General features: G+C 36.7%; 1 protein-coding gene across 19 annotated transcripts in view; it reads left to right on the top strand.

The window, feature by feature from the left end:
* Positions 1-26,779, top strand: part of PPHLN1 (periphilin 1) — a 137,508-nt gene that overhangs the window by 84,374 nt on the left and 26,355 nt on the right. For 18 of the 19 annotated variants that reach the window (XR_001109481.3, XR_001109480.3, XM_012465662.3 and 15 more), the window contains one exon: positions 12-152. Coding sequence is in view for 17 of the 19 variants with exons in the window: in XM_012465662.3 (XP_012321085.3) it covers positions 12-152 (141 nt within the window). In the remaining 2 variants the exon portion in view is untranslated. Of the gene's footprint in view, positions 1-11; positions 153-13,277; positions 13,372-26,779 lie in introns of those variants that run through there. The other variant, XM_064369852.1, reaches the window with a different exon arrangement.

Below are 26,779 nucleotides of genomic sequence, written 5' to 3'. Positions count from 1 at the left end.
TCCTTTTCAAGGCAGGATCCACAGCACCATTATATACTGACCAGCCAGAGGAACCTGAGTCAAACACAGCAGATGGCATAGAATTATTTGAAGATAGTCAGCTAACCAATCGCTCTAAAGCAATAGCATCAAAAACCAAAGAGATTGAACAGGTGAGAATCTTGTTGTCTTCATGTACATAATTTTTGTTTGTGTTGCTTTGCACATGTAAATATTTATTGAATAAATATGCTTCATTTGTTTTTCCACTTGTAACTCTATAACTTAAAAAATTATAAAAATTGTTTGAGTTAATATCACAGTCAGTTTGATCAGTCTGGCCCACCCCCCAAACCTGGATTGTTTATTTTTAAATAAAAAGCAAACTTCTTTTTTATAGAATGTTAATATTCTAGATAGTATGAAGCAATTAAAAATTATTAAATGTAATAGGGATGGGATGGAAGAAATGTTCAATGGCAAAATGTTAGCAGATGTTATTTTTGAATATTGGGATTACAGATGTTTCTTACGTTTTTCATTACACTTTAAAGCATTTTCCAAATGTTAAAGAAAAAATAAAGGATAGTATTTAGGTATAGTTTTTTAGTGAAGTCATTCTGAAAAGCAGGACTTTGTTTTTAATATGTGACTATTACCTCATAGGGTTATTTTATGAGGATTAAATGAAGTAAATGTGAAAGGGTTTCATAAAATGTAAGATTTTGTACAGGTGCTTATTATGTTGTTACTCTCTAGTGATTTGAATAAATGTCATTGCATTGCTATATAATCTTCTAAAAACTATTGGAAATTAAGAAACAAGTGAAAACTTTTTTCTAGGTGCTATCCAGTTTCCACTTCAATTAAATCTCTTTCCTTTTGTTGAATAAGGGATGGTCTCAACTCCTAGATGTGACTGTTTAGCTTACATTAATGTCACACTAATGTAAAGAGATAAGAACCAGAATAGGAAATTTGTTGTGCAAACCATTGGAGTTTCAAAATGAAGGTGGTCAGCAGTATCAGTTGCTTATAGGAATACAAGGAAAATGGGAACTGAGAAAATTCCGTTAAATTTGGTGATAGGGAGGCAATTGGTACCTTTCAAGATACCGGTTAAATGAGAGCATAAATAAAAGGTTTGTTCAGTAGATGTATCTTCAACAGGAAGATGAATGTCATTATTTTATATAAAATAACTGTCCTTTTTTTCCTTATTCTTTTTTATAATTACTTGATATGTTTCTACTTTCTTTTCTCCTCTTTACCATAATGGATACTCTGTGAGAATGAGAACTTTGTTTTGTCTTATTTTATTTAGTGCTACATCTGCCATCACCCAGAACAGTGTGTGTATTAGGCTTACAAGAAATACTTGTTGGATGGATGACAGGTGGAGTCATACACCTACAAGTGACCTTTGAGTAGTCCCTAAGTCACTTGAAATCAGACTACATCTTAACCTGACCCCCTGACATAGTGCCTAGGTCCAGCACTTAGTAGTAAGTACTTTATAAGTGTTTGTTGAATGAAAAATGATGTAATATTACTTCTCTTTTCCACCTAAATTGCAAGTTGTTTGTTTGTGTTTTTAAGAGATAGGATCTTGCTCTGTCGCCCAGGCCTGAGTGCAGTGGTGAGATGTGGCTCATTGTAGCCTCAAATTCCGGGGCTCAAGCATTCCTCCCACCTCAGCCTCCCAGGTAGCTAGGACTACAGGCATATGCCACAATGCCTGGCTAATTTTTTTACATTTTTTTGTAGAAATAGAATCTCATAGCCTGTTGCCCAGGCTGATCTCAAACTCCTGGCATCAAGTGATCCTCCTATGTCAACCTCCCAAAGTGCTGGAATCATAGGTGTGAGTCACTGCACTAAGTTGCAGTTCTTTAAAGCAGAGGTTCTCTTAACTGTGTAACTGGAAAAAAACTTGACTGAAATAACAGGGGAGAGGGATTATTTGGGGTTACTGTTTGGTTGTTTGTTTGTTTATTTATTTATTTATTTATTTATTTTTGAAACGGAGTTTCGCTCTTGTTACCCAGGCTGGAGTGCAATGACGCGATCTCGGCTCACCGCAACCTCCGCCTCCTGGGTTCAGGCAATTCTCCTGCCTCAGCCTCCTGAGTAGCTGGGATTACAGGCACGCGCCACCGTGCCCAGCTAATTTTTTGTATTTTTAGTAGAGACGGGGTTTCACCATGTTGACCAGGATGGTCTTGATCTCTTGACCTCGTGATCCACCCGCCTCGGCCTCCCAAAGTGCTGGGGGTTGTTTATTTATTTTTGAGATGGAGTCTCACTCTGTCACCCAGGCTGGAATGCAATGGTGTGATCTCAGCTGACTGCAACTCCTGCCTCCTGGGTTCATGTCACCCAGGCTGGAATGCAATGGTGTGATCTCAGCTGACTGCAACTCCTGCCTCCTGGGTTCAAGCAATTCTCCTGTTGCAGCCTCCTGAATAGCTGGGATTACAGGCACATACCACCACACCCAGCTAGTTTTTGTATTTTTAGTAGAGACGGGGTTTCACCAAGTTGTCCAGGCTAGTATCAAACTCCTGACCTCAAGTGATCCACCCGCCTCGGCCTCCCAAAGTGTTGGGATTACAGGCGTGAACTATGGTGCCCAGCCTGTGTTACCATTTATTAATATTTTTGCTATTTTCTATTGTTATTCATCGATGATCTATTCAGTCTTGAGAAAGTGGGTTACTGGTCAGATGTACAGCCTACCTTAGCATTATACACATAAAATTGTTAAGCATGAAGTCAGTTTTTATGGTACTTTATAGAAATCTTGTATCTGTTTCATCTACACGTATGATTTTAACTCTGTTTTCATCTGTCCATTGTTCAAGTACATGAAAAATCTGACACTAGCATATATTGAGGTTATTATAGCAAAGACAGAGACCTAAAGAAAGAAAAATAAATCTAAAGGGAAATTATTATGTTCAGATTTTACTGGGAAAGTAAAACAGTTACTTGAAGTGCTATAAAATAGAAGACTTAATGATGTTAAACATTGGAGTATAACTACTGTGTTTTTGCTAGGGGACTTTGCTTTTCATATGTTGACAAGAAATCAAAACAAAGCCCTGTAAAATGTTAGAAAGCTAGTAAATGATACTTATTTTATAAATTTGTGTCTAGAACTTATGATAACTATTGAAAATGAAAAAGTTTCACAGTTTTCTTTGTGTCTATAATTTTGACGCGAACTTTGGGTGAAATACCAACTAGGTAAGAAAATTTAAAGATTTGACAAAACCAGATATCCAGTAATTATTCTTCTTTTAATATACTTGAAATATTTCATACTTTTTAAAGAAAGTAATTAACAAAAAAGCCCAGCATGGATGTGGCCAGCAAATTAAACTAGGATAACATAGAAATGTAAATATTACTGTAATACTCAAGCTGCCTTTTCTCCCTGTTTCAAGTGCAGTATGTTCCAGTATTTTATAAAGATAAATTACAATATATAATTTTGTAGGGATTTCTGTAAATTGGGTCCCTCAGTCTATTGAATCCCAAGAAAGTCATTAACTTGAGGAAATACTGTAACATAAACTAAGTCTACAGGGCAAAATTTGTTTTAACCCAAAATGCCCACAGATGCCTCAGTTCTTGATGTTCAAAGGCATGTTTATGAAGGTGGATTGTATCAGAATCACCTCAATGAAGGGGGCTAATGTATGTCTTTTGCCATATTGTCACTGTCTCATCCCTGGGCATATAAGAATTGTATTAGGGTTAGGGGTGCAGGTGATTTTTGAAAAAACTACCTAAATTGTAATCAGATATAACTGAGAACCACTAGTCTAAAATTCTTAATCCAGAAAACATCAGGTTGCATCTCTGAAATATTGTATTGCTAGAGATGAGTCATTTTTAATCATTCCACTTTTATTTGAATGTCCTTTGGATATGATCTACTCTGTTACCAGAACACAATTAGCCTCTTCTTCCCATTTTCCCAGATTATCTTCCCTTACCTCAGTTGGGTTGTCTTTAACACTCACTTACTGGGCTATTTTCACAGGCTTTCTGGCTTCTGAGCTTAAACAAATTTCAAAATGTTTCCTATCAGTATACTAATTCCTAGAGAGACCCAACCTACAAATTTTTTGTGTGATATGTACTCTTGTTCACGTGTGTGGCATTAATCTCTTGACTGCGATAATCCTCCAAGGCCTCCCATACCTACTATTTGACTTGAAAGTGTATGCCACTATTTGCTATCTTACCAGTGAGAATTCTTCTTCTTTTCTTTTTTTTAACCAAATTGTCACTTTGAACCACACAGATTGAAATACTTTTACCATTGCATACCCAACTTCCTTCTATTGCACCTCCAGGAATAAGGCAGTGTTTACTTTAACTCTTAGAAATATTTGCAAGATCCCTTGTAATTTGGTTAAATATGCTTACACAGTCTGTGAGTGAGATCCTTTGTTTTTCTGGCATCTAATGGATTTTTTTTTTTAAGACTTTTTGTAATTCCCTACTTGCAAAGTCTATATTAAATTCTTTTTTCTGGCCTGGCATGGTGGCTCACGCCTGTACTCCAGCACTTTGGGAGGATGAGACAGGCGGATCACTTGAGGTCAGGAGTTCATGACCATCCTGGCCAACATGGTGAAACCCCGTCTACTAAAAATACAAAAGTTAGTTAGACGTGGCACGCGCCTGTAATCCTAGCTACTAGGGAGGCTGAAGCAGGAGAATTGCTTGAACCCAGGAGGCAGAGGTTGCAGTGAGCCAAGATTGCACCACTGTACTCCAACCTGAGTGACAGAGTGAGACTCCATCTCAAAAATTAATAAATAAATAAATTCTTTTTTCTTCAGATGGAATCAGATAATCTGAATAGATCTGTGTGTGTGCGCGCGTGAGCACATGCAGATCATCTAAGAGTGTTAGGGTAACTAATCCTTTTAAGGGCCTGACAAGTAGCAGAGAAACAGTTATTTAGTGAAATAACTACTAAGAATAGTTAGTAAGTAGCTGCAGTTTATTGGAATATTTTACTATGCAAACTAGTCTTACAAAATGAGCACCTTCTATCTTTTTGCCCTCAAGCCACAGTGCTTATGTTGCAATTCTATGTCTTCATTGTACATCTTTGGAGCTTTTCAAAAGTAGAGCTTCTTGGATTTCAACCAGAAATATTCTGGTAAATTTAAAAATGAAAAATAAAATACAAAGAAAACAAAAAAAGTAGAAAAAAATATTGGTAAAAAAGTTATGAGAACTTTTCAACTTGAATATGTACGTAAGTGACTTGTGAATTTTGTTAAAATACAGTTTCTGACTCATAGATATGGGATGGGAGGTTTAGATTTTGAGTTTCTTAAGTGCTCCTAGTTATTGTTGATTCTATTAGTCTATGGTCCATATTTGGAATAACAAGAAATTGGAAGGAAATACCTGTTTTCTTTAATTCTGCTGTTTCTAATGTTCTAAAAGATTGAGAACTATTACCACCTTAGTATTAGGATTAGAGAAGTTCTATCCTATATATTTTTAGTTGAGGTATAATTAATATACAATAAAATGCATAAATCTTAAATATTCAGTTAGATGAGGTTTTTATTGTTGTTGTTGTTTGAGATGGAGTCTTGCTCTGTCGCCCAGGCTGAAATGCAGTGGTGCAGTCTTGGCTTATTGCAACCTCTGCTTTCCAGGTTCAAGCAATTCTCTTCCCTCAGCCTCCCAAGTAGCTGGGATTATAGTCATGCACCACCACACCTGGCTAATTTTTGTATTTTTAGTAGAAGTGGGGTTTCACCGTGTTAGCCAGGCTGGTTTTGAATTCCTGACCTCAGGGGAATGCCTGCCTTGGCCTCCCAAAGTGTTAGGATTACAGGTGGGAGCCACCACGCCCAGTCAGTTGGATGAGTTTTGAACATTTATCACACTGTAAACATCATCCAGAACAAATACGTATGAAAGTCTTTTCAGATATGAACAGTTGCTTTTATTGACTATAGTAAGGATACAGTTAGGAACTAAAGTTATGTTCCTATCTCAAAAGCCTGTGTTCTGATTTGCTGTTGAATATCCTCCAACCCTTCCTGTAAGGACTACATTTTAGGTGATAACATACCAAAACATAAAATTCAAAACACAAGAGACTCTGCAGTAAAGAGTTTTCTTCTCACCTATAACTCTCAGCTGCCCAGTTTCTTTCCCCAGCAAATAGACAAACTGATATGACCCGAATATGTATGTGTATGAACACAATTCATATACAGTATGTGTATGTGTATAAACACATACATGTGCATACACCTGGATCATAGTTGATCCTGATGAATAGAGATAAGAGTTGATGTGTATACAAGAACAGAAAATCAAACACCACATGTTCTCACTCATAGGTGGGTGTTGAACAATGAGAACACATGGACACAGGGAGGGGAGCACTATACACCGGGGTCTGTTGGTGGGGAAAGGGGGGGATAGAGGGGGGTGGGGAGTTGGGGAGGGATAGCATGGGGAGAAATGTCAGATATAGGTGAAGGGGAGGAAGGCAGCAAATCACACTGCCACATATGTACCTATGCAACAACCTTGCATGTTTTTCACATGTACCCCAAAACCTAAAATGCAATAAAATAAAAAAAAATAAAAAAAAAAAAAAGAGTTGATGTGTATATATATCTTGTTTTTTTTTTTTTAAGACAGATGGTGCTGGGCATGGTGGCTCATGCCTACAATCCCAACACTTTGAGAGCTGACATCGCTTGAGCTCAGAAATTTAAGATCAGCCTAGGCAACATGGTGAAACGCGGTCTCTACAGAAAGCACAAAAATTAGCTGGGAGTAGTGGCACACACCTGTAGTCCGAGCTACTAGGGAGAGTAAGGTGGGAGGATCACTTGAGCCTGGGAGGTAGAGGATGCAGTGAGCTGTAATTGTGTCACTGCACTTCAGTGTGGGTGACAGAGCAAGACCCTGTTCCCCCACGCACCACCCCCACACACATACACACATATGTGCGTGTGTGCACATGGCTGTACTCTGTATTCTGTTCAATATTCTTAGAGATCATTCCATATTAGCCCATTATTAATAGATACTTACATCTGTTGTGAACCGTAGAGGATGCAGTGAGCTGTAATTGTGCCACTGCACTTCAGTATGGGTGACAGAGTGAGACCCTGTTTCCCTGTGCGCACACCTCTCTCACACATGCAAGTGGCTGTACTCTGTGTTCTGTTCAATATTCTTAGAGATCATTCCATATTAGTTCATTATTAATAGATATTTACATCTGTTGTGAACCATGTTTTTAAGTATAGTTCCTGATTCCTCCATTATTTATTTATTTATTTATTTTTTGAGATGGAGTTTCACTCTGTCCCTCAGCCTGGAGTACAGTGGCGCGATCATGGCTTACTGCAACCTCCACCTCCCGGGTTCAAGCAGTTCTCCTGCCCTTAGCCTTCGGAGTAGTTGGGGTTACAGGCAGGTGCCACCATTCCCGGCTAATTTTTGTATTTTTAGTGGAGACGGCGTTTCACCATGTTGGTCAGGCTGGTTTCGAACTCCTGACCTTGTGATCCACCCGCCTTGGCCTTCCAAAGTGCTGGGATTACAGGTGTGAGCAACCATGCCTAGCCAATTTCTCCATATTTTAAAAAAGATATGCATGTATATTTTTAATCAGTAAAGGATTACATTTAAAATGAAGAATTTTGGGGGGGGTTTTTGGTTTAATACTGTAGATGTCGCATGCCAGGTTTGAGAGTAATCCGAGTATGAGTTTGTAGAGAATCTTAATTTCTTGCTTGTACCAGTCACTGCCATCCTTTCTTAAAAGTTATGTTTGTAAGTACAATTAATAAAGTCTAAACCAAAGCAATTACAGGGATGTGCCTGAAAATATTTTTTAAATACATTATTTATGGTACTCCTCAAGTTACAGAAAATTGCTATCTGTAAAAGTATAAGTCTATATTTCTATTTTTATTTGGTGGATAATAACTGAATAAACAAGTACCATGAATTCATTTTTAAACTTCTCTCTTTCAGAACCCTTTCCTAACGTAATGCTGTTTTTTAAAAATGTTTATATTTCTACCTATAAGCAGGGGTTCCCAACCCCTAGGCTGTGGACTGCTACCAGTCTGTGGCCTGTTAGGAACTAGGTGTCACAGCAGGAGGTGAGTGTGGAGGGCAAGTAAGCTAATTACCCCAGAGCTCCACTGCTTGTCACATCAGCTGGGGCGCTAGATTCTCACAGAAGCACCAACCCTGTTGTGAACTGCACACGTGAGGGATCTAGGTTGTGTGTCCTCTCACTCCTTCCATGGAAAAATGTCTTCCACAAAACTGGTCCCTGTTGCCAAAAAGACTGGGGCCTGCTGCCTATGAGTATGCTATCTATTGAAAGAAGGGCTGATTATATATTTATCAGGTGATTTATAGGTAAAATATAGGTAAAAATAATTTTAGATACAGGGAGAGTACCATTTTGAGGTGTTGTTGTTGTCGTTGTTGTTTTGAGATAGGGTCTCACTCTGTCGCCCAGGCTGGAGTACGCTGGTGCCATCACAGCTCACTGCAGCCCTCCACCTCCCAGGCTCAAGCAATCCTCCTGCCTCAGCCTCCCGAGTAGCTGGGACTACAGGTGTGCGCCACCACTCCCAGCTAATTGTTTTTTGTAAGTTTTGTAGAGATGGGGTTTTACCTTGTTACCCATGCTGGTCTCCAACTCCTGGGCTCAAGAGGTCTACCAACCCCCGCCTCCCAAAGTGCTGGGATTATAGACCTAAGCTACTGTGCCCAGAAATAGAGTAATCAGGGACACTTGGGGAAAGGGATTGATTATTTTGGTTTTCTTTTCTTTCTTTTAACTTTAAAACACTTATCCTGAATATTTATTTGTTTCTGTAAAGGCAGTTTTTATTACAGCCATAGTTATGCCAGCCTTGTTTTATAAAAGAAATTTTATTTCTTAGCCATTTAGGAACCCGTTTCCTTATTACAATTAGCTAAGAAAAGTTGAGTTAATTCAGAATTCATTTTGTTGATTGTTTAGTCATTAGCTTTGGTAAGAGTCTATTGTAAATCTAAATCTGCTTAATATATATTTTTATTTTGAATTCCATAATACAACCGTTTGTGCGACCATATGGGCTACTTACTAGCTTTTCTTTGCTTTCCCTCCAATTAAAAAGCTTGGGCTGAATAATCTTAGATCTCTTCCTGATCTAAATCATACTAAAAATTAAAAGTTAAATATTACTTTTCTGTACACAATTATGTGTAGTTAATTTCAGATTTAACTATAGAATTTTAAGGTGTTTGGTTTTTATAAAAAAAAGTCTTTACAAAGGACACAGAGTTCTTATGTTAAAATAAGTTTTTTAAAAACCTTCGAATATACCACTGTTATGTTTCAATCAGTAATTAGTATTTGTTGAGTTAATGAATTGTGCAGAGCAGGTTTTCTTCCATAAGCAGGATGTTACATTTGATTGTAAGTGTTCTAGCTGTGGCCCTTTTCTCTTCTTACAGTGTCTTGTTTCAGCTACTACCCATTGCCTGATGATTCTCACTAGCTCTTGCTCTTTCTCATATATAGTAAGCTGTTTTTGTTTTATGTTTAAAGAGGCTATAAGTAAAGATTAGTCAAATGTGCAGTCTTGAAAATGTTAACTAGACCTGTGGACATATGCTTTTAGCATATGATGGATTCAAATGAAATTGTTCTCTAAGTAGTGGCAGCTATATCTATTGTTGTAGGTTCAAATTCTAAGCATTTCGTAGTAACCTTACATAACAGAAACATTCTTTGTTTTTCCTTTTTATCAGAGCAAGTAGTGAATGTTCTTAAAAGTGCAGCTCTCACCACTATCTTGTCTAGACATCAAGTCTACCCTACTGTATTTAACAATCATTATTACCAACGACTTGTTCAGATTTTACATATATACAGTTAGTAAAATATACTCACGTTAGATTTACCTCTGAAAGTCTGTATTCCCAAAACAAATTGAAGTAGTTTATTTTGGCCAAATTTCAAAGAGTTTAAAAGTTACAGTTTACCAGATTCTAGTCATGCTGTTACTGCAGAAACTTGTTGAAGTACAAGTATAAAGTTTTTATTTTAAGAGAATCTAAAAGCTATCTCTATAAGATAATTTGTATCATACTTAAAGCATCTCTTAAAGGTAATTTAGTTACTTTGTACCTGATATATCTTTAAGTAGGAAGTTTGATGAATCTGTTAAGATGTTATATTTACATCAAATATAAAATATAAACAGTACAGATACCAAATCTTATAAGAACCATAGTTAGTACGAGTACCTAAAGGGATGAGGCTGTCTTGGACCTTATCCTTGGGGAAGTTACCACTGAAACAAAAAATACCCAGTTATAAAGCAGTTCCAGTCAAGGTGTTCCCCATGGCATAAACCCAAGTATAAGCTTCATTTCTCACCTCTTCTCCTCATCCACTGTGTACCAGTGTTAGGTAAGGATTTTACCTAGTGTTTCCAAATTACAGTCCCATGCTACTTAATTTTGCTTTTGTGAGTCAACATTTTTTTTGTCTCTTGAGTATTTCATGGTAAGGACATTTATAAATGGCACGGTGTAATGAACACTGGGTGCTTCCACTTAGTGTTTTACATCTTGGAGAACTTTTCCTCTTTTTTGTTGTTATTTTCTCTTTTTTTGGAATGAGGTCTCGCTACATTGTCCAGGCTGGTGCAGGACTCCTGGACTCAAGGGATCCTCCTGTCTTGGCTTTCCAAGTAGCTGGGATTACAGGCACAAACCACAAGGCTCCTCCTTTGTTAAATTGGATTAATTATAAGTTCTCTCAGAATTGACAGCCTATTATATGTGAAAGTACTTTCTGTATGTATTATAAAGGAGAGAAAAACACACATAGTATAACAGTTGTTGAAATGAGGACAAGAGATTTTTCTTGTCCTCAAATAAACTTTGAAATTTGGCCAAAATCACCATACAGGTGGTTATGGTAGTGTTCAACTGCTTAATATGTGTCTTTGGGAAAGTCACTTAACTTTTCTGAGTCTTGCTTTGCTCATTATTGCAATGGGATTGGTAATATTACCCACTTCATAGTAATGTTAGAATGAAGTGAGTATGTATATTTATGTAGCCTATGACATTGTCAGTAATCAAAATATCTGCTATTACTGTTTTGTGGATTAGCCTGGAATCTTGAAATAAGGCCCCAATTTCAATCAAGTAACTGGTAAGTCACACTGAGAAAAAACTATTCCTTTGGTAATTCTTTGTATTGTAAATTACAGTAGTTCCCCCACTTAACTGGGTTCTGAGACACCCAGATAGTACTGAACCCTATCAGTAACTATATTTTACCTATACATACATATTTAAGATAAAGTTTAATTTATAAATTATGCACAGTGTGAGATTAACAATAAGTAAAATAGAATTAAAATGATGTAAAAGTTGTGTGAATGTGTCTTTCTCTTTCTTTCAAAATATCTTACTGTACTATATTCACCTGTTTTTGGACCACAGTTGACCTTGGATTACTGAAACTATAGAAAGCAGAACTACTGATTGAGAGTGGGGGGGACTACTGTATAATCTTTGTGAATGGATTAAAATTAACTTCATTAAAACCAAGAAAAACATGACAACTCCTGTCACTTGTATCTAGTGATTCTTTCTTAGTAGAAGTCAAAGAAAAGGGCAGTACAGATATTGGAGAACTGAAATGTGCAGGTTGGTTATATTGTCATCTCCAAAATTTACCTGTGATGGTAGGGATTGTATTGAGAATAATGAGACCTGATTTTTGTACAGATGTCTTTTAAAGGTAAATGTGCTTGGGAAACAGCTTTTAAAATAGGTAACAGCAGTGTTATTTAGGGATAGGGATTTTTGTCTTTCTTTTTTTTTTTTAACCATACAATCTCTTTGTTATATTGGTAAGGAATATTTTCTTTCATGATACCTTTGAAATAATCATTTATGGTATGTAAATTCCTTGCCAGCAAATATAGATAGTGTACTTTCCACCCATCGAAAACTGCTTTGTGTAAGATTATTTTTTTTCTGAACATTGCTCTGAATGTATCCACTCCATTGTCTTTTGTGGTTAAAGAGACTGTATCGAATTGTGGTGCTCATTTCTATCTTTAAGATAATTGAAGATGATTAATCTATTATGTGTCTGTTTTTATTAGTTTAATTGTCTTCTATTGGGAGTCTCTATTATAATTCTTGCCCCAGAGTTCCGACAGTTTAATACTGCATTGATTTCTAATTATGGTTTGCATTGTTCTTTGAAATTTTATTCTATTATTAGCATCCTTCATTGACACAATTTGAGGAGGAGAAAAATCTCTTGTCCTCATTTCAACAACTGTTATACTATGTGTGTTTTTCTCTCCTTTATAATTGTTCTTCAGAAGTTACAGATCCTGTGAAGTCATTATAATAAACGTTTTTTAAATCTGGAGGGTTGAAATAGTACTCATTTTAAATCACTAATGATCTGTTTTAGTGATTCTTTGTAGCTTTGGAAAAGCTTGAAGATACACATGTGATTCTCTCAGTAGAGGCTTTCTTACATAAAGATATGTTTCATTCCATGTTTTTTTCCTGCAGTACATTCTCGATTGTGATTGTTAAAATTATAAGGGCCCCATGTGAAGCAAAAGAGTAAATAATGTTAAATTGACATGTTACTTGAAACTGGCATTAAGGAAGGGTAGTTTGAAGCATGTTTAATTTATTAAACTTTGCTTTACTTATACTAAAAATATATTTTTATTCACTGAATTCATCAGTTGCATTGCCAACTGTGCACAGCCAGTTTAATACCTTTTCTTCCTGCCTATAGCTAGCATGTGTTCAAATATAATACTGTATACCTTATTAATAGGCTGAAAGGAAAATTACCTAATTAATCAACATCTTTGCATCATTTGGGATTCCTTGCCTATCATAGGCTTGCCGTAAATGTTTGTTTAACACTTATGAATGAAACTGGAAACGGTGCTTCAGTCTTATGTAGTTTGTCCCTGTCATTTGCTAATTCAAGCTAATGAAGATAAATATTACAGTAAGTCTTCAAGAAACTTTGCTTTTAAGCAGTTAGGAAGTAAGAGAAGCAGCAAAACCATTTCATTCATTTGGTTGCAAAACACAGCCAGCCAGACTGTAATGGTTTTCAAAGCACACAAGATTGAGAGGATTTCTCATAAAGTTAGTACATATGACTAAAATATATATTGAGATTTATGTAAATTATTTATTCTCATTAGATCTTTACAAACAACCTGAATCAGGAAAGGAAGAAATATTTTTATTTTAAAATTTATTGACTTTTGATGTGCCGCTTCATCATAATGTATCCAGGTATGGGTTTTTTTTGAAATTTATTCTGTTTAAGGTAATTTATGTTAAGTTATGCCTCCTCTATCTGAGAGTTTATATTTTTCATTAGAGCTGGAAAATTATAGTGTTATCTCTTTGAATATTTAATATTCTCTATTTTCTTCTATTTTTATGTCCTCCAGTTGAAAACCAGTCAATTTTTTTTCCATGTTTTCATTTTCCTTATACTTTGTTTCTTTAATATTTTTTCTTTAAAAAAAATCTTAAATTATGGATATCTTGTTAAAGATTGTCTCTAAGTCTTTAATTGTATTTAATTTGCCATATAATCCAACTTATATATATATAATATATATAAATATTGAGTTATTTATATAACATATAATGTATATATATTATATACATATATTCATTATTTCAATAGCTTTTAGAATACAAGTGGCTTTTAGTTATTTGGATGAATTGTATAGTGTTGAAATCTGAGATTTTTAGTGCACCCACCACCAAGTAGTGTATATTGTACTCAGTAAGCAGTTTTTTCAGGCTGGCACGGTGACTCATGCCTGTAATCCCAGCACTTTGGGAGGCCAAGGCAGGTGGATCACCTGAGGTCAGGAGTTCAAGACCAGCCTGGCCAATCTGGTGAAACCCTGTCTCTACTGAAAATATAAAAATTAACCGGGCATGGTGGTGCATGCCTGTAAACCTAGCTACTCTGGAGGCTGAGGCACGAGCTTGGGAGGCCAACATTGCAGTCAGTGGAGATTGCACCACTGCACTCCAGCCTGGGGGATAGAGTGAGTCTGTCTCAAAAACAAATAAACAAATAAAAACAGGCTGGGCACAGTGGCTCAGGCCTGTAATTCCAGCACTTTGGAAGGCAGAGGTGGTCAGATCATGAGGTCCTGAGTTTGAGAACAGCCTGGCCAATTTGGTGGAACCCCATCTCTAATAAAAATACAAAAATTAGCTAGGCGTGGTGGCGCATGCCTATAGTTCCAGCTACTTGGGAGGCTGAGGCAGAAGAATCGCTTGAACCCGGGAGTCAGAGGTTGCAATGAGCCAAGATTGTGCCACTGCACTCCAGCCTGGGCAACAGAGTGAGACCCTATTTCAAAAAGAAAGTAGTTTTGTATCCCTCACCCACTCCACCCTCCCGCTTGTGAGTCTCCATAGTCCATTATACCACTCCGTCTGCCTTTGTATGCTCAATAGCTTAGCTCTCACTTGTGAGAACATATGGTATTTGATTTCATGTTCCTGAGTTACTTCACTTAGAATAATGGCTTCCAGCTTCATCAAAATTGCTCCAAAAGACATTATTTCATTATGTTTTTACAGCTGAGTAGTATTCCATGGTGTATATATACCACATTTTTTTTATCCACTCATTGGTTGATGGATCCTTAGATTGGTTCCGTATCTTTGCAATTGTGAATTGTGCTACAATAAACATTTATGTGCAGGTGTCTTTTAAATTTTTTTATGCTTCTATTTTATGTAAACACATGTCTTTTTGATGTAAAGACTCATTTTCCTTTGGGTAGACATCCAGTAGTGGGATTGCTGGATTGGATGGCAAATCTACTTTTAGTTCTTTAAATCTCTATACAGTTTTCCATAGAGGTTATAGTAATTTACATTCCCACCAGCAGAGTAAAAGTGTTCCCTTTTTACCACATCCACACCAACATTATTGTTTTTTGACTTTTTAATAATGGCTCTTCTGGCTAGGGTAATGTGGTATCCGTTGTTTTAATTTGCATTTCTCTGATGATTAGTTATGTTGAACACTTTTTCATATGTTCGTTGGTCATAGTATATCTTCTTTTGAGATTGTCTGTTCATGTCATTTGCCTGCTTTTTGATGAAATTTATTATTTTTTCTTGCTGATTTGAGTTCCTTCTAGATTCTGGATATTAATCCTTGTCAGATGCATAGTTTGCAAATATTTTCTCCTATTCTGTGGGTTGTTTTCTCTGCTGATTTCTTATTTTGCTGTACAGAAGCTTTTTCATTTAATTAGGTCCTGTTCGTTTATTTCTGTTTCTGTTGCATTTGCTTCTGTTGCATTTGCTTCTGGAGTCTTAGTTATAAATTCTTTGCCTAGGCCAATGTCCAGAAGAGTTTTTTCCAGGTTGTTTTCTAGAATATTTATGGTTTCAGATCTTAGATTTAAGTCTTTGTTCCATCTTGAGTTGCTGATTTTTGTATAAAGCTGAGAGATAGAGATCCAGTTTCATTCTTCTACATGTGGCTTTCCAGTTTTTCCAGCACCATTTATTAAATAGGGTATCCTTTCCTCGATTTATGTTTTTGTTTGCTTTGTTGAAGATCAGTTAATTTGGCTTTATTTCTGAGTTCTCTATTCTGTTCCATTGGTCTATGTACTTTAATTTATACCAGTACCATACTGTTTTGATAACTGTGTGTGTGTGTGTGTGTGTATATGTGTGTTTATGTATGGTGTGTATGTGTGTGTGTGTGTGTGTGTTTGTGTGTATATATATATATATATATATATTTTTTTTTTTTTAGATGGAGTCTTGCTCTCTCACCCAGACTGGAGTGCAGTGGTGCCGTCTTGGCTCACTGCAACCTCCACCTCTTGTGTTCAAGTGATTCTCCTGTCTCAGCCTCCTGATTACCTGGGATTACAGCTGCCTGCCAACACACCCAGCTAATTTTTGTATTTTTAGTAGAGATGAGGTTTTAGCCATGTTGCCCAGGCTGGCCTCAAACTCCGACCTTAAGTGATCCGCTCACCTCAGCCTCCCAAAGTTCTGGGATTCCAGGGGTGAGCCACTGTGCCCAGTTGATAAATATAGTTTTATAGTATAATTTGAAGCCATGTAACGTGATACGTCCAGATTTGTTTTTTTCTTAGAATTGCTTTGACTATTTGGACCCTCTTTTGGTTCCATATGAATTTTAGGATTTTTTTTTCTAATTCTGTGAAAAATGATGTTGGTATTTTATTTTGTTTTTGAGACAGAGTTTCGCTTTTGTCACCCAGGCTGGAATGCAGTGGTGCAATCTCAGCTCACTGCAACCTCCGCCTTCTGGGTTCAAGTGATTCTCCTGCCTCAGTCTCCCAAGTAGCTGGGATTACAGGTACATGCCACCACATCTGGCTAATTTTTGTATTTTTAGTAGATAATGGGGTTTCACCATGTTGGCCAGGCTGGTCTCGAACTCCTTACCTCAGGTGATCCACCCGCCTTGGCCTCCTAAAGTGCTGGGATTGCAGGCGTGAGCCACCATGCCTGGTGATGTTGATATTTTAATAGGAATTGCATTGACTCTGTAGATTTCATGATACTGATTCCTACAATCCATGAGCATGGAATGTGTTTCTTTTTCAGCAACTTCTTGTAATTCTCCTTGTAGAGAGCTTTCATCATTCTGGTTAAGAATATTCCTAGGCATTTTATTTTATTTTATTTTATTTTATTTTTTTTGCAGCTGTTATAAAAGGGATTGAATTCTTGAGCTGATTCTCGGCTTGGTCATTGTTGGTGTACTGATTCATGCAGTGCTACTGATTCATGCACACTGATTTTGTAACCTGAGGCTTTACTGAATTTGTTTATGAAATCTGGGAGTCTTTTGGAGGAGTCTATAATGTTGTCTAGGTGTACAGTCATCACTGACAAACAGCAGTAGTTTGACTTACTCTTTTACAATTTGAAGCCCTTTATTTCTTTCTCTTGCCTGATTGCTCTGCTTAGTCTTACTCCATTGAATTTTTGACATTAGTTATATTCTTCATTTTTAGATGTTCAATTTGGTTTTCATTGCAAATTTGCCTAGAATTAGATTGTTTATTGCTCATGTTATTCTCTCATGTCTTTAAACATTTTATAATTTATAACTTATGATTTCAGGGTGTTAATTCAGCTGTTGTTTCTGCTGACTCATACTTGTGGTACCAGGTTTCCTTGTGTGTATTATATTTTGGAGTTGTGAGCTTATATTCAGAATTTTAAGTATATGTGAAGGTAGGTAGACCTGTGCTTAGAAATACTCAAGGGCATGTCTTTACTTAAGAGCACAGGCCAAACCCTGTCATTTTCTTTGACCAACAGGCAGTTTTTGTTTTCTCATTCGTCCTTTCACAGAGACCCTAGATTTATGTAGATGCCTCAGATCTAGCTCATTCTTACATGGGCTCAAGGTCATGTTTGGCATTCACTTTCTATCAGGCTCTGATTCACGGCTCTTTGGGGCAGCCTTGGCTTCATCACTGTATTAGCATATCACTCTGATTTTTTGCTTTCTCTTCATCAACAACTCCTGATAGTTCTTTCTTTAAGAGTTTAGCTATGCTTTTAAAATAATGTGTTTCTAAATTTTTTGAGGCAGAATAATTTTCTGAAAAATGTGGTGTATTTGGTCCTATCTTCATTTTACATGTTTAAAAAGCTCCAGTGAGTTGTTCAAGTTTATGGTAGCAATGGTAGAACCATGATTGCTTCCTATTTATTGCTTTCTAGTATGCTTATTTGCCTTAAACTGAGATTTTAAAAAGTTTCAGTTAGAACCAAAGAAGGCTTCACTGTGTAAGTGACATTTAATCATTCTTAAAATTCAGGTAGGATTCTCATAGTTAGAGATAGGAGGTAAAATATTTTACATTAGGGTGAATGACATGCATATAAGTAGCAAAATAGGTAATGTAGGGAATAATCAACAATTGTAAGTAGTTTAGTGTGGGTAAAGTCATCTTACATGTGTATTTTTAAAATCTCACTCCCTGTACCCTTCATTCTCCCATTCTACTCCCCAGTCACAGCATTTATTGCATTGACTCCACAGAGTACAACATTGTATTTACCGCGGTAAATTAAAAGGAGCTTTAATAGTCTTGAATAATGATTGCAGAAACTTTGTCTTGACTCGGTAGAAATTGGAAGGAAGTACTTAACCCCAACAGGTGTAGTGCAATTCAGTTCTGGCACTAACCACCTGGAGTCAGTGCATACCCCACAATTAAAGGGGTATAACCCCACAATTAAAGGGCAGGACAATAGTCCTGCCCTTACCTCAGACTTCAGCCTCACTTTGAGTATCCGCGGGTCACCTGCACTTCTCTCAACTGGCAGGATTTTCCATGACCTTATGAGGTTCAAGAATATGCTAGAACAACTCACAGAATTCAGGACAGTGTTATATTTATGATTGCAGTTTTATTATCAAGGGTATAAATCAGGAAGGAAGTATTCTGTTTCAACCTTAACTAGTCTACTGCAACTCAACTGTGGCACTAACCACTCAGAGTTAGTACAGACCCTACAAGTTAAAAGGCACTGTCTTCAAATAATGACTGAGAAATTAAGGTAGTGTGGAAAGGATGTGACTGTATAGACTGTATTTTACTGAAATTTGTTGGTAGAATAAAGATAATAGATAGCAACCCAGTATCATTTTATGAGGATAGGTGGATCAGAGCCAGATTGTTGAAACATTTGAAAGCTGGCAAAAAAATGTTTAAATTCTATTGATGGGCTTGTGGATAAATTTTGAATACATGAGTATTATGATCAAGATGTTTGTTGGAAGATTCGTTTGGCTATATAGAAATGTTTGGCTACTTTTTTGGTGAGGGATAATGAGAGCCTGAGTTAAATTGGTAGAGTCCGAAATGCAGAAGAATAAGTGCATGAGAGTGTGTGGCAAAAGTAAGTAGAAGCTACTGATTTGTCTATCTGCTCATCTGTTTACTTTTGAGCACATGTGAAAGAAGTATGTTAATATGAGAAACTGAGGAAAAAAAAAACAGATGGAATAACTGATGAAGCAAGAGGGGCTGTCAGCACAGATAAAGGAACTACTCTTGAAAATTCAGAGAAACTTTTCTGAGATAGGAGAAAAGGAAAATAAAGGGCAGCATTTTTGAAGTGGAGAGGAGATAAATTTGGGAAAGAGGCAATTTTGCTAAGAGTAGGGGGAAATGGGATAGGGAGGAGCGGGAGTCCTATCAGCAGTTGGAGTTCCTGAATTGGGCGTGCAAAGGGCTTAGAATACCACATATGTTACATGTTGATATGGAATCAACAAGAGAGATTAAGGAGTTGCATGGTGGATCAAATAATTGCAGTTTTGGATTTTTTCCAACAGTTCACAGCATCCTTTAAGTAACGGTAGAAAGGCAAACCAGATTGTTTATTCATAATTGACCAAGTAAGAACACTTCAAATGTTATTAAATAAAAGTTGTCCTCTGATAAGGTGATGAAGATGATGATTTTGTAGAAAAAAATTCACAACAAAACTTAGGCTCTTTTAGTTTTTGACTCAGTTGTTTATTTGCCAAGAAGTTTGATTAGTTCTGTGAGCAACTAGATGATTGGGACAATTCAAAATTAAGAATACAAGTGATAAAAATTAAATTTATAACCATAACTCAGCTGAACTGTTGATCATAATGCTTCAAAAGGGAAAAAAAAGCCCTAGCGTTTTTTTAGCTTTCTTTTTTTTTTTTTCTCAAGGCAGGAAATGGTGAACATATTTAAAATTTTCCACCTAAAGGGAATGAACAATACTATCTTAAAACAAAGATGAGTGCTGCAGAGTATTTTGAAACTCAATCTCCCCAGCCAAATGGAGTGTTGCAATAATTTTTTTCCTGACATCTAAACGTGTTAAATGCAGTGGCTTCCGTATTTGAAACCCTCCAGTGGTTTCCCATTATACTTAGCATAAAAATCCAAAGTCTTCACCATGGCTGCTACCTCACCCTCCAATTACTTGCGTGGTGCCCTCGTTCTGCGTCATACTGGCCTCCTCTCTACTGGTCCTGCGTTTTCCTCTTCTTGCGAGCCTTTCTTGACTCTGACTTCTACCAAGCGTTCACTCTCTGGCCTCTGCCGAATGTCACCCTTTCCCTAAAATTTTTCTTTATCTCCCTGATCTAGCTAGGTAGTTCTTCATCATAAACCTATTTTATTTCCTTTATAATAACTTACCATAGGTATGCATTTTTTTGGTTTGTTTTTTACATTTTAAAAATATCTTTCCAGCTAAAAACAGTTTCCTGAGAATAGGAACTACATGTTTTTTCCACCACTTGTACTGGGCTTTCACTTAGTAACTCCTCAAGTGTTTGTTGAATAAATTAATGGGTTCTAAGTATTAAGTGTTTGTTGAATAAATTAATGGGTTCTAAGTATTAAGTGCTTTATATATACTCTCTCATTTAATCCTCACAAAAGGAGAGATATAATCCCCATGTTACAAATAAGGAGACTGTATGCCATCAGCATATACACATTATTTGTCAATTAAAAATAAAATTTTAAATTTTTTTTATTTTAAATAAAAACAAATTGGTGCTTAGAGTTCCCTGGCACCCCAAACTTAGGGCTCCATGACCATAAAATCTTCATCTCTCTGCCGCAATTCTAATAGTTTCAATTCTTTCATATGTGTGTTTTAAAGTAAGAGAATGACATTTTAAATGCTTATGAGCATATTTTCTTTTCTTTCTTTCTTTTCTTCTTCTTCTTCTTTTTTTTTTTTTTTGAGACAGAGTCTCATTCTGTCGCCCAGGCTGAAGTGAAGTGGCACAATCTCAGCTCACCACAACCTCCGCCTCCTGGGTTCAGGTGATTCTCTTGCCTCAGCCTCCTGAGTAGCTGGGATTACAAGTGCCCACCACCACACCTGGCTACTTTTTGTATTTTTAGTAGAGACAGGGTTTCGCCATGTTTGCCAGGCAGTTCTCGAATTCTTGACCACAGGCGATTCACCTGCCTCAGCCTCCCATATTGCTAGGATTACAGGTGTGAGCCACTGCACTCCACCTAAATGCTTATGAGCATACTTTTCTTTTCTTTTCTCTTTTTTTTTTGAGACGGAGTTTCGCTCTTGTTACCCAGGCTGGAGTGCAATGGCGCGATCTCGGCTCACCACAACCTCCGCCTCCTGGGTTCAGGCAATTCTCCTGCCTCAGCCTCCTGAGTAGCTGGGATTACAGGCACGCGCCACCATGCCCAGGTAATTTTTTGTATTTTTTAGTAGAGACGGGGTTTCACCATGTTGACCAGGATGGTCTCGATCTCTTGACCTCGTGATCCACCCGCCTCAGCCTCCCAAAGTGCTGGGATTACAGGCGTGAGCCACTGCGCCCGGCCACATGAGCATACTTTTCTATATAGTAGTTGCATCCATGAAAATTGAAAATTGAAAATTGAAGAGTAGGGTGTTTTTAGTTTCAATTTTGAAGATTGAATTGTATTTAAATTATATTTGTGTTGTTGAGTATGAATAAGAATTTACCTGTGTTGATCATTTTTGGCTTAAGTAGAAAGAAAGTATACTTGTGGTCATTTTTTTACATTTTTTCCTTTCCATTTGGCATATTTGTGGATATGAGCGGCTAATTTCCCAAGATTATAGCAAGTTGATTTTTACTGTACAAAGTATTTGAATTTCAAACCTTCACTGTGTAATTATATTTGTACATGGTGACTTGAAGGCAAAGAAAGCCATTTAACCTGATTTCTATATGGATAGTTCAGTGTGTATTCAGTATGTGAGGAGAATGATTGTTGCTGCATCTGCTGCTTCTAACGGAAATATAGGATATTATAGTCAAAATTTGACTTTTAAAATTATATTTAGGTTGTTCTAATTTAATTAACATGACTTCTTTGCCATCAAAAAATAGAGTACAGAATGCAGCTGCTACATAATTGAGCTGTATGGGATAAATACTGGCTTGAATCACTGGAGAGGATTTACTGTTTGAGGAAAAATTTTAGAGATTTCTTGTCACACCTACACAATGGACTGAAAGTTTTTCCTTTTGTTTTTACATATGCTATGCTTACCTTTAAATTACTGCTTCATCTTAGTAATATACTTTTTTTGGTGGGGGGGACAGAGTCTCGCTCTGTTGCCAGGCGCCAGGCTGGAGTGCAGTGGCGCGAGCTCGGTCACTGCAACCTCTGCCTCCTGGGTTCAAGCAATGCTCCTGCCTCAGCCTCCCAAGTGGCTGGGACTACAGGCGAGTGCCACCATGCCCAGCTAATTTTTTTTTTTTAGTAGAGACTGGGTTTCACCATGTTGGCTAGGATGGTCTCGATCGCTTGACCTCGTGATCTGCTTGCCTCGTCCTCCCAAAGTGCTGGGATTACAGGCGTGAGCCACCATGCCCAGCCAGTAATACACTTCTTAAATAGTGTAATCTTGAATGGTACCACTCGTGGACTAGTTTTATTTGACACTGTGTGTATACCTTTTTTTTTTTTTTGAAAAAGACAATATAAATATGTTTTTAGACATTTTGAAACTTGTCTCTCTGTGTGTGTGTGTGTGTGTGTGTGTGTGTGTGTGTTTCTCCTTTGGTGTTTATTGTTTTGTGACAAAAATGATATGAATGTGCAGTGAAGCAAGGTATTTCTAAATGATTTATCTTATTTTATTTTTTTGAGATGGAGTCTTGCTGTGTCGCCCAGGCTGGGGAGTGCAGTGGCGCCATCTCAGCTCATTGCAACCTCAACCTCCCAGGTTCAAGCAATTCTGCCTCAGACTCCTGAGTAGCTGAGATTACAAGCATGTGCCTCCACACCTAGCTAATTTTTTTTCTTCTTTTCTTTTTTTTTTTAGTAGAGACAGGGTTTTGCCATGTTGGCCATGCTGGTTTCAAACTCCTGACCTCAAGCGATCCTCCCATGTTGGCCTTACAAAGTGGTAGGATTACAGGTGTGTTCCTGTAATCACCCAGCCTCTAACTGAAGTTTATTTTCTTCCCACAGTGTGGAAATTCTCTCATAGGGAAAACAATTTTAGATTAAATCTAATAGAAGAATTGGGTATTTTAACTACAGTATGCATGGTTTGTGCATTTGGTTGATGATCACCTTACATAATTTGCATAAAAAACATTTGCTAAGCCAACTATCAGCAAGATTCTGTGTGTATTTTTTATATATGAATAATTGATACTAAATACTGAGAAGTTTTATTTGTCAAAAACAAGTATTTACAACAAAGTATTTACATTTAAAAGTGGTAATATTGTATTGCCTTTCAGGATACTGTGTTTTAGGCTTTTTACTATTTTGAAATGACCTTGTAATGTAAACTTTCTTCCCTGGTTGATTTCAGCACTTGTTTGTTATAATTCACCTTTCTTGTAATTCTAACTCTATTATGGTTTTAATTACAATCTTAACAAAGGAATAATTTTTATTGACCACCCCCCTTTGAACAGATTTATTCACTAATATCAGTTACTTTGCATATGGATCAGTTGGTTAGGATGATCAAAATGTTTAATTAAAATTTGAACCAAGGCCATAATATTTGATTTTAGAGTTTTAGATAAATCAGAGATAATTAAAAATCAGCCTTTTCTCAGCCTTACACGGGGAGGCTCTAAGGTAGTTACAAAGGAAGCAGAAGTGGTTCTGTCCTCAAGATAATGGAGGAGGTAGGCAGGACAGAAAGATACATACATTTCTTAACTATTTAGAGTAACCTAGAAAATTTGATTTAGAAAAACTATGAAAACTGTCTTTTATTTATGTATTTATTTAGAGACAGAGTTGTGCTTTGTCGCCCAGGCTGGAGTGCAGTGGCCCAATCTCGGCTCACTACAGCTTCCTGCTTTCCAGGTTCAAGCGAATTCTCTTGTCTCACCCTCCCAAGTAGCTAGATTACAGGCGTGCACCACCACGCCTGGCTGATTTCTGTACTTTTAGTAGAGATGGGGTTTCACAATGTTGTTTAGGCTGTTCTTGAACTCCTGACCTCAAGGGATCCACCTGCCTCGGCCTTCTAAAGTTCTGGGATTACAGGCATGAGCCATTGTGCCGAGCCATGAAAAATATCTTAAACAAAATTTTGAAGAAAGTAGAGAAGTAAACAGGGGAACGCAGATGGCATATGAGAGAAGGTAAAATGCTTTAAAATGTATGGTAGATAATGTTTTAATGGGTGATGAGAAAATTTTAGTAGCTAAGATTTTGTTGAATTTAAGTGGATCAGATCTTGGGAAGTCAGAGGAGAAGTATACTGGGAAGGTTGGAGTTTTGGTGTAGGTCTTTTGTTATTTTGCTTTATTTTTATTGTATTTTTATTTTTATTTTTATTTTTTTTGAGACGGAGTTTCGCTCTTGTTACCCAGGCTGGAGTGCAATGGCGCGATCTCGGCTCACCGCAACCTCCGCCTCCTGGGTTCAGGCAATTCTCCTGCTTCAGCCTCCTGAGTAGCTGGGATTACAGGCACGCGCCACCACGCCCAGCTAATTTTTTTTGTATTTTTAGTAGAAACGGGGTTTCTCCATGTTGACCAGGATGGTCTTGATCTCTTGACCTAGTGATCCACCCACCTCGGCCTCCCAAAGTGCTGGGATTACAGGCATGAGCCACCGTTCTTTTTATTTTTTTAAGGAAGATGGTACCTGTCAGTAGAAAAGTTTAGAATAAAAATAGACTAGAAGCAAATCAGCTAGAAAGAAAGCTACTATGCTATGATGTAACAGTGCTGTATTGGCTAGGTCCGTGCTAGTGTTACAAGTGTAGAAATAATGAAACGAGAAAATAAGGATGCACAACACAGATTTTGTCACTAATGATATCTCTAAAGGCATGTAATCAGTCCTTTTAAAAATACTTCAATAATTTAGCAGTTAATGTTCACAAATGATTTAGTGTTTTTCAGCAAAAGGTCAAACCATAAATAATTCCTGGACTTTTAAATACTATAACACAAATAGCACTTAACTCTGAGAAAGCAAAGTCCCGTTTTGATGTTTATGCTTTTTATTGTGATAGGACACTGAAATACGTATGAGGAGAAGAATAGTTTAATGCCTTTTTCCAGGATGTGTTTATATTAAAAATTTCTGTCTATGTTGTATCTACATGAGCACATGTTAATCTTGCACGAAGTAAGGTTAAAGGGGAAATGACAGCCTACTGTTTCTTTTGGCTCTTGTACTAAGTTGGTCAGCCTTCTGACTCTTATCTGAACCAATCAAATGTTCAGTGCTCCTAAAACAAAGATTTTTATTTCTGGTTTTTCCTGTTATTCTTTCCTAAAATTGACTAGTCATTCCTGTTTTAGTCACTTTTCTAACCAAAAAAGTTAACAATGTTGTAAACTCATAGTTCAAGTTTAAAAAATCAATTTTAATAAACATGCCATGCACTGAAAATATGTATGGCAAGGTTCATTTGATTTTTAAGGATTTAGAATTTCTTAGTTATAATACTTCCATTTTTACCCTTGTAATTTCTAATAAATAGAAATACTGACTTGTGTACCTTAATACTGGCTTAACCCAAATTATCTGCAAACAATAGACTAATTTAATTTGACTAGATTCCTACCTCAAATCCTTGGCTGTAGGTGAATTCTATTTCCAAAAAGACTTCTCGAACACAAGATTGATATTTTCATTTACAAAAATTTAATAGCACTGTGCTTAATGACTAACACCTGGTATTTACCTTGAGCATAAAGTGGAAGTAGCAATATGACTAGTTGATAATAATGACAGCATGATTCTAACATTAGTCTGTTCATATTTGTGCAGATTAATCTAAGTATTTCTCTGATTCTTGGAAGGAACTCTAATATCATTTGAGAAGTCAGTAGCAGTTTGTATTGCCAACTGGACAAGTCAAGATTAATTTGAATTCATATATCGTTACTTATGAATTTTGGTATTAAAGTATAGACTAGAAAATATCTACACAGATTTTGAATATATGGACTTCCATTTAAAAATAATAGTATTTATGGATTTTCCACACAATACATAATGCCTTCAGAGATACAAGTAGCATAATGAATTATTTTAAATATTAATTAATTTTAACCTACTTTTAATCTACCTGATACAGAAGTTTCTATTTTTAAAATGAAGCTGTGCTATTTATATTAATAATGAATGATTCCTTATTTCTGGAAAACACATCTTGGACGTATTCAGAGTATTAATGTATATCACCTAATTGAAAAGTCCCTCTCTGGGAGGAATATGATTAAGTAGACTGATAATATTCTGTTATCCTATATATGTATATGATGAGCTGAAAGCAGATACATTAGGTTTTTTTCCAGTAGGAGTAGCAATCACTATATTTTCAATAGAAACATTAAGGATTAGTAATTATTTAGCTTTTACCATGGAAACTTTTTTTTTTGAGACCGAGTCTCACTTTGTTGCCCAAGCTGGAGTGCAGTGGTGTGATCTTAGCTTACTGCAAACTCCGCCTCCTGGTTCAAGCGATTCTCATGCCTCAGCCTCCTGAGTAGCTGGGACTACTGGCATGAGCCATCATGTCCAACTAGTTTTTGTGTTTTTAGTAGAGATAGGGTTTCACCATATTGGCCAGGCTGGTCTCAAACTCCTGACCTCAGGTGATCTGCCCACCTCGGCCTCCCAAATGCTGGGATTACAGGCATAAGCCA

This window comes from Aotus nancymaae, unplaced genomic scaffold (assembly GCF_030222135.1).
Source record: "Aotus nancymaae isolate 86718 unplaced genomic scaffold, 86718_ANA_hifiasm-v0.15.2.pri h1tg000092l, whole genome shotgun sequence".
NCBI classification, from domain to species: Eukaryota; Metazoa; Chordata; class Mammalia; order Primates; family Aotidae; genus Aotus; species Aotus nancymaae.
Note: the sequence above shows the minus strand (reverse complement) of the source record. Positions and strands in the feature narration are given on the sequence as shown.